The sequence below is a fragment of the Diprion similis genome, chromosome 1 (assembly GCF_021155765.1).
Source record: "Diprion similis isolate iyDipSimi1 chromosome 1, iyDipSimi1.1, whole genome shotgun sequence".
Lineage (NCBI taxonomy): Eukaryota > Metazoa > Arthropoda > Insecta > Hymenoptera > Diprionidae > Diprion > Diprion similis.
In genome coordinates this window covers 2,603,730-2,612,661 of record NC_060105.1, presented here as the reverse complement: position 1 = coordinate 2,612,661, position 8,932 = coordinate 2,603,730, and the positions used below count along the sequence as shown (strand labels likewise).

At 41.2% G+C, this 8,932-nt stretch overlaps 3 protein-coding genes across 3 annotated transcripts in view; all 3 read left to right on the top strand.

Annotated features, from left to right (window-relative positions):
* Nucleotides 1-2,882: 2,882 nt before the first annotated feature.
* Nucleotides 2,883-3,558, top strand: LOC124404265. The gene is made up of 2 exons (XM_046878267.1): nucleotides 2,883-2,943; nucleotides 3,133-3,558. Exons 1-2 carry the CDS (start codon nucleotides 2,883-2,885, stop codon nucleotides 3,549-3,551), a joined length of 480 nt encoding a protein of 159 aa, XP_046734223.1. The 3' UTR covers nucleotides 3,552-3,558.
* A 414-nt stretch (nucleotides 3,559-3,972) lies between these two features.
* LOC124404460 lies at nucleotides 3,973-4,831 on the top strand. Its single transcript, XM_046878600.1, has 2 exons — nucleotides 3,973-4,048; nucleotides 4,471-4,831. The coding sequence occupies exons 1-2, from the start codon at nucleotides 3,994-3,996 to the stop codon at nucleotides 4,827-4,829; spliced, it is 414 nt and encodes a 137-aa protein (XP_046734556.1). The 5' UTR covers nucleotides 3,973-3,993; the 3' UTR covers nucleotides 4,830-4,831.
* A 3,849-nt stretch (nucleotides 4,832-8,680) lies between these two features.
* Nucleotides 8,681-8,932, top strand: part of LOC124408379 (rootletin) — a 30,085-nt gene continuing 29,833 nt past the window's right edge. Inside the window, exon 1 of the mRNA XM_046885294.1 lies at nucleotides 8,681-8,810. The gene's annotated coding sequence lies outside the window, so the exon portion shown is untranslated. The remainder of the gene's footprint in view (nucleotides 8,811-8,932) is intronic.

Genomic DNA, 8,932 nt, shown 5'->3' with positions numbered 1-8,932 from the left:
TCCTCTTTCAGATGAGAGGAAAAAATCGTCTTTTTCCCCATATTTTAGTCTCTAAAAGAGTTTTTAACACCAGAATTTTCGTATGTGAGCTGTGGAAACTGGTCGGTGGACTAGCCGTTGACGGCTGGTCGCATCTTCTCAGTTTGTTTACACATACGGTGCTGCAGTCTTGGCTTCGAGACCTTTTTTCCCCGTTTTCTCCTTTTCTCTCTTTTTTTTTCATCCTTTTGTCGGCTATTTCCACCCCGAGTCAAAACTCTTCATTGCCAGGGACAAAAGCACTGGGGAACAGCACTCGTTATTATTATTATTATCATCACTATTATTGTTATTATTATATAAGGCGGCGTGCGTTTTGTGCCGCGCATATAACGTTGAAAACCGCTTTGATTCGCCACCCGCTGCATGCTTTGAAGTTTCAAATTATGTATATATATATATAATATATATATATATACCTACATCAAGCTTAAGAGACGAAAACGTTGAAATTCTAGTCCTCACAGACGAATCTAATAATAATAATAATACTCAACTGTATTCAATATCACCTTTAACGTTGTCCAAGCATTTCAATCCGCATAATTAATACTCCCGGTTTTTTGTATCAATTCTTGCGATCTTTTCATCAGGTGTCACAAATTACACCTGCTTCGAATTACCATAGACACTAATTATTATCTCATTATATTATTTGCGTTATTATAATCATAACCACGCGGCCAATCCCACGCGTAAATAGACGTACCGCCACACCCACGTACTCACCGATTTTCTCATTTCATACCTCGTTTAATTTATGCCGTATCCTTCTAATCTCATCTGCAACGTACATCCCGATTAGAATTTTTTTTTTTTTTTTTTCTCTCTCTCTCAACTTGTTCATCTACATAATTTTTGCTCGTTATCAGTAATTTTGCGGCAGAAAAATTTTGTAGAATTGGAAAGAAAAAAATGAAAAAAAAAAAAAAATTAAACGAACGAGTCTTAATCTGTTGTTATAGAAAGTCCCTGAAATCTGACAACTTGAGTTACTCCAAAGTGAATTCCTGCATCTGGTTTCTGGTCTGTTGAGCATCGCCATCTGCAGTTGATGACGGTAGAATTGCACTCGAGTGGCAACATGCGACCGTCGGTAACATCGAATTCTGTCGGCTTTCTATATCCTTACCTACCTTACACACTTACCATGCAAACTGTAATTTTAGGCACACGTGAGAACAGGTATTACAGATAGGCACAGTAATGATGTTCCCTGTTATTATGAACCCTTAAAGATGAAGAGGCTCGCATTTCAAGAGTACGAACTTGTCATTTTATCGCCATTTCACTGGAAAGCATGCCGTATTTCACCGTAAAATTTCATAAATAATCACAGCTTAATGAAGGTGAAAATTTACTGTACATGAAAATGGAAATTAAACGGAATAATCTGTTCTCCAATTGCTTATCTCGATTATCGCGGATCGAGCGAGATAATTAAGATACATAAAAAGTCAAAATCACGAATTTTTCGAAATTATAGACAACTCGGGGACACCCGGAAATATTCCATTTTACCGAATACCTCTGTGGTGGTGAGGGTGGATTTGATGGGGTGGTTTCTGCACGTGAAGAAGAATGCTCGACGAGAATGTATATAAGGTGGACGAACCGACGGACAGGAACGGTCTGACGAAACGTTGGCTGCACGTGTTATTACCCTCTATAAACTTTTACGAAGCGAAAATATCAAGCATTACCCCGAACCCCCGTAGATTACATCTTCTATGGTGGTTCGCGTTCCTTTACTCAGGGTATGTCTCTGTGTTTCGAAAACTGATCCGAGTCTCCCGCCATTTGAAAGCCCTGAATAGCTACGAAAGGTCCGATTATTCTTCATAACTTTATCCAACTGTCAAATCTTGAAATTTGAAGTTTTCACTCATCCAGTATTTCCATCAACGTTTTTTGTTTTTTTTTTTCTTCTTTTTGCAAAACTCCGGATTTGTGTCAAATTATCGAATAATTGTCGTGCAATTTTAGACCGCATTTCCACAGATTACAGAAATCAATGATCTCGATCAATCAAGAGGCTGAACCAACGTATTTCTTCGAAAAAAAAAAAAAACGTAGCATCGAGTCATCGAAATCATTGGCTGAAAATTTAAAGGGATACTATTTTTCGTACAGCGCAAGAGACTCACGGATTCACATTCGTAGATTCACGGATATTTTGAGCAGTCAAAATTATTTACGAATATAAACAATTTGACCAATGGATGAAGAAAATTTTGGCGCTTTGAACCTCTTTTAATGAAAAATCGCAAATTTTTCAAACTGGAATTTCCAGTCATTCACTTTTGCGCAATGACAGTTTCGCTATCCAAGCCGCAGATGCTGACCCGCATACGAAATTGCGATATTGCAGACCGGAAAACTAGTTACATGTTTTAAATACGGTGCATTTACCGGAAGCGAGATTATGCTGGTTGGAATCCTGCTTCTGTGATGACGTCCATAGGCAGTGGCTACAACAGAGGACTTTGCCTACCTAATTGAATTGACCTCGGGGATTTGAAAATTTTTCCAAATTCAGCTACCTTGTCATCCTGGTAACTATATCGTCGCTCGTGACGCAAAGTACCGTGAATTACACCCGCGTTTGAACGGATGCAGGTATCTGTATCATTAGTTCTTGCAAAATCCCGTTTCACTTTGAACATCGAGCTATAATTTGCCAATTATTTTCGCAATTATTTTCACCCATCACTTCACGACACGCTGCGCTGCGCTGCGCAGCCCGAATAAATTATCAGGGATTGATAACGCTTTCGCTTAGAATTAGCGGGCGCGTGTATAAAACGAACGCATTCCCGAGTCGGCTTACATTTCATCCAAAAATGTCTGGACTTTCACCGCTCTTCATTTCAATCGCCTTGATGTGGCTCCAAGATTCAAATTGTAAGTTGATTTCCGTACCGCGCAAAACAAATTTGATTAAAAAATATCCTTACATAAAAATTTTTACATTACTGTAATCAAAATATATTTTAACGCTTGATTTTACTTCAATATTTTCGAAGCCCTATTTTTACTTTATATTTATCAATAATCCTTCACTGATTTTTGTCACTTCGTGATATGCTGCAGGTGCGAGTTTGCCCGAGAAATCGGAAAACCGTGTAGCCGTCGGGGATGAAAGTTTGGGAACGGAAGATGTCTTCCGCGGATTGGAAGATGAATTGACGCAAAAAATTGTCGAGCGATTGTTTGCCAAGTCAACGAACGACGGGTCAACCGGAAGTACAGGAAAAGCAGCCGTCACTAATTCCCTGATATCGGAAGCGCTTCGAAACGCCGTGAAGAATTTCACGGAGAACGTAATTGGCCGAGATGAATTAAAATTCGTCAGAAGTTCTCACAGCGATCCTAAATTTTTCTCCGACTGGGTTGACAAATTTTTCGAACTTGTATCAACGGAAGTTCCCCACGATCCGGTCGATTTCGAAAACCCAACAACTATGAACATCAATTTAAGCGGCGATACGAAATCAAATTTGCAGGTTTAGAACAAGACACGGCTGTTCATTATTATTATTAATCATTAAATAATCAAATGAGCTATTTTTTAAATTCTTTTTTAAATACAAATCGTAATCTGAACTATTTTAAAGTTAAAAAGATGCGTGCAGCATGTCCAGATGTGTAATTTTTTAATAAATTTTTAGCGCGTGCAATTATCGGTTACAAAATTACTGCCAACCTAGACTCCAAGCAATCTAATCATCCTCTTCATTTTCCATTCCAGCCAGGTAAAAACCACACGCAAACTTATCGAACATTTTAGCATAATTCCTTATGTATCCGCAGCTCGCTCAGCGTGACTGATTTCAATTTTCTCGTTCCCAAAACGTGGGAACGCGAAAGCAATGCAAAGGTGCAGGTACCTATATAAGAAATCGTTGCAGAATCGAAGACTGCCAAATCCGCGTGAATATTTCGCAAACGAAAATGAATTTCCGTCTGAATATTTGCCTGTTACTGACTCTGCAGGGCTTCGTCGTAGGTAAGTGATCACCAAACGTGAAATTAAATTTTTCTTCAGACTCGGGGCTAGAATGTACATCGAGAAAAAGAATATAAATCACAAATCTTACCTCGCGTTTATTTTATCGCGACAATCTCGATTACTTTTACCAGTTGTATCAGAGCTGTAAACGTTATCCAATAATCGCCCATATTATTTACTGCGTCGTAGCAAAATACTCGTATAATTTCACCTCCACGTGCTTCAGCAACAAACTTCCAACGTCTTCAGTTCATAATTTTTCTGGATTTCGTTGCGTTTCTATTGCCAAACGATTTTATTTTATTTTTATTTCTTTTTTTTTTTTTTTTTATAATCAGCTTAAACGTGTTTTGCGAAAACTTTGCAAATACATTATTGAAACTTTAAATTTCTCGTATAAAATTTTGAAAAACGTCCAGGCATTGCGTCAGCACCGACCAGCACGGATCTTCAGAAAAATCAGGATACCCAGAAGCTGTCAGACGGTGAAGCGGAAGCAAAGAATGAGCAAAAACCGGATACTCGAGGTCTGTCAATCCCGTTTTTGCCCTCGAACGAATCCCCAGCATCGGGATCAGGGCTTTCTGGGCTTCCTAATGTCGGCTCGATGACTTCCGGGGCCAAGATGTACCTCGGGGCCTTCCAGGTGATGGCAATGCCAATGCCGAGCCTGAGTGGAATGGCGGAAATGCTTGGCAATCTTGCCAATCTTCCAGCGTCGATCTCCAGCATCGGAAATCTCGGAGGCCTGAACGGCGGATCTTCGACTCAAGGATAACTGTTACAAGTCATCTGTTGTCAGTCATATAAAGTCGGGATAAAAATGTGTAACAAAACAGCTTTTTTCAAAAGGGAGTAAATTTGTTCCGCCACGATTCTACGGCAAGTCGCTTGGCAATAAAATAAATGAAATCGGGGCTCGAAGCAGCTTACCGAAAAATCGAATTGGTAGAAACAGTTATTCGCTTCGACTTAGAGCGTGACTTTTTTATTTTTCTACGGGCTCAGCAAAACGGGCCCAAAAGGAAGGCGTAACGCCTGTGAATGTGCACGTCTGCTTTTTTCGCCCCGCAGTTTTATCGTTATATTGCTCTTTTAACCCTTCGTGGTCGGGGCTTCCATTGTGCTTCTTGGGCCCGGTTTGGTCCAGACTGGCCGCAGCATCCGTCGCTCGATCCTCAACCGCGGTTTCTCAAAACTCCGACGGTCTCGCAAAAGCCGTGTGGTTTGGCCATCGTCAGTATTCGGCGATCCTGCGGCGCGTCGCACGATTCTAGGACCCATTTTTTCTCTTTTCACTTCTGCTCGTACATTTTATTCGTTTTTTAGCCGCAATGCGGAATGCGGGTACCACGTTTCGCTTCTTCGCGATCAACTTTCGCGCCAAGTGATGGCCGCAGGCCTTTCGCGCAGAAATCGATCCGGCCTAATGTTCGCCTTAATTATTCCGCGCGTATTAGTATGTAATAAAACAAAGTTACTTCATAAGATTAAAAGCCAAAGAAAAAAACATTATACGTGGCTATTAAAATCTCACGATAATGAGCCTCGGAGATGCGCTCTTATCTCGTCGTTTCACGCCGTAAACTATTTTCGAAAAAAACTTGTCCTCTCACGATTAAATCAAATTCGGAAAATTAGATTCGGAACGAGTTAATTAGGCTTAGCTTAGATTTATATTTGCACTCTACGTTCACTTGCGGCGCGAAATTTAAATCTGAGATAAACAAGCTGCGAAATATCAACTGAATTTCGCAACGTCCATTCGCCCAGCCGGATGCTGATATGAACCATTGGATCTCGCGTCGTAACCACTGGATCGATCCCACGCCCATAAGCATTATGGAAGGAATGGTGTTGCTATGCCAACAACAACAGGGGAGATCGCTCGCATCCCTCTGTGACAGCGTGAAATTCATCCGAGGGTCAGGAAAGTAATGGCGTCCACTTTCTAGCCGATATTGTCTCTGCAAGCCAAGTCAGCATCTTTGGCATTTCCCACGTTTAATTTTTGGAAGGATTATGACAGCTACGTGTCTAGAATATTATATTCTTCATCCAGGTAAGTGGAGTTCGAGAAGTTTTTTATTGGACTTTACGAAGCATCGAGAAGAGAATTTTTACCAAACTATATATACTTGTTATAATATATTCGATCCTTAATGTCTCGAGGTTGGAATTTATTCATCTGTTTTTCAACGAAATTAAAGGAAAAACAGAAAAATTTAGCGAAAAAAAACTGCATCTAGGAATAGAAATGATGAATTTATTTTAAGGCGGAGATAATGAGGCTGAAATAGTGTCGTTGTAAGACGGTTATTTTTCTTCTTTTAATTCAATTGAGACTCAGCTAATTGATTCTTGTACTCCTTGATTGCTTTATAACTGACTTCTTGTCCGCGTAATGAGATGCGCTGATTAAATTTATTACAAAAATTCACTTACCCACGGTACCAATTAACCGGCAATACGAAGCGTCGTCAAATGAGTTTGATGACTTATAAAGTGATCCTTCGCTAAAGTGTTTTGACTTCTACAGATATACACTTATAATTGTTTACTTTACTTTTTCTACCAATCTGACAACTTCTGGACTTTGCATAACGTCCTAATCACATGCTAATATCGAATCGTCTTGTTTTATGGTCAGAACGAGTTTTAGGAAATGAACTCTGCGTTGCTAATCATCGCGTGAAGAAGTGAATATATTTAAAAAAGCTTGTCGGTTTCAAGATCCAACATTTTTTATATTCGTTCACTTAATGCTTAGAATAATTAAGAGAAAACAGAAAGTTTGATTAGTACATATAAATCGCATTTTCATGTTTCAAACGTAGGAGGTGCAGCTTATCCATTCCGAAAAAATACTAAGTTCAACTTCATCAACAGGATTCAGTTGAATGGTAAAAAAATTACAAAAGTTACAACGGAAAGCAACTGCTAACGATTTTCCAATGCTTGCATGGTTTTAATATTCCTAAAATCTGTGTAAAAAAATGTTTTGCGTACAAAAAGCTTTGGTCTGAAAGAATTTTCAAAAACTAGACGATAATGTTTCCTTTTTGTTTTTTCAAGGAAAAACTTTTCATACACTTGGTGGAGTCGCAGCTTCTTTGATTTATTGCGAATGTTTGAAAAATATGTAGAAACAATAGCTAAAACCTTTCAATATTTCACATGACTAGATTCATCCTCGAACAGTTCTCAAACTGCAAGTCGCGGTAACAGTTTTGTTTGGCCTAAAAGTTGAATCCAAAGTGCAAGAAGACGAGATCGCTGATCTTGAAAACAAAACAAGAAAATAAAGGCAGAACTTTTGTTGAAAGATGTAAATTCACGTGGCGGTGAATGAATTTTTGGCAAAATCCGGTAGCACATAAAGTAGTATACGGGCAACGGTTTTCACGTCCATCTTACCGCCCGTCAGGACTATATTAATAGGCCGAATAAGACGATCTTATCACCGAAGGAGAGGCTGGAGGCAGCGATCAATTTAACGAGATTAATTTAGGCGAAGTTAATATTTGATGGAAGCTTTACGAGGTCGGGGTATCCATCTCGGGGTTCGCCCGGAATGCTCGCCATTACCGGGTCAAAGTTGGCTTGACGACCGCCTCCGAGGACCGGGCATCCCGGGGGCCGACGAGGCCGTCCCTCATTGGCTCAGGATCGGGTTTACGAGGGAGCTTGATCACCCGACGACGGTAGCACCCCGTGCAAAACGCGAGTTTATTGGGCCACCGGCCGTTCCGTCGAGGCGCCCCCATCTCTGGTCTAATAAGCTGATCTTTACAAGTCTCCCCTGCCAATATCCTACGGCGAAGGACGCACCCGGTCCCCGGATTTTATGCGCACACACGCAGCCATGGGCAGCACTAAATTCGCCGGGAAGCCCCGACAATACCCGCATATTGCCCGGTTTTACGCCCCTGCGAAAGCGCGCGGAAATGGAAGAGGGTTCGCTTCCTCTTCCGCTTACCGTTCTTCTTCTTCTTCTTCTTCTACTTCTTCGTCTTCTTTTGCTCCGACAGCATCCAAGCATCTCATCTCGTCCACTTTCAGATAGCGGACCAGTTTATAACCCCGATTTTACAACCACCATCTGCGATGAACCTTTCAGGAAGAAAGAAATATGGGTGCCGGACCCAGCCGACTTTGGCAGCAAAATTCTACCCATTCGCCCTAGGCCTGAGTCATCCCGTTGTGGTCCCATGGCTCCTGACGAAAACCGACGTTCTTCGGGACTCGGGTTACTGACCGATGACGTCAAGTCAACGTCAAGTTCATGCCTGATAATACGGGACTTTAGTGGGTAAATCTGAATCGAGACAAGTTGCTACAATGGAGTTTTAACAGAGGACTTTCTTATCGTCGAGGCAGCGATGATCGCACGAAAGAGAACCGTGATCAATGCTTCTAAGTTGGCTTGGCATCACTTCGGGCAGCGACCGCCTTTCGGCATTCCTGCATTGCCGAATGCTCCATTCCAATCTGAAGGACTAGCTCGGACCGAAAACTGCTCTTGCCGACTTTCAACAAAGAAGAACGACTCGTGGTTCGGCACTTGGTCGTTCGGAGTATGTAGTACAGTGTTTACGCTTCAACACGCACTGACTACTAAACAAGCTAAAATGGCTGACACGTGCGTCGTTTCTTGGCAGGTGTTTCAGCCTTTCCGCAGCGTTTTTCGCGATGTTCATCCGGCTTGTGCTTTTCGAGTGTGCAGAATCGGGAATCTGTCCTAGAAGCAGAGCTTTCGGTGAGTGACACTCAGTCCTTGATACCTCGTCATAAAATCATCGCAAGCAGCTACCTTATTCTGTATTTACTTCAATACATATCTAGCCTCTGACGTCTTTAAGTTCTTTTAACAGTCGTAGA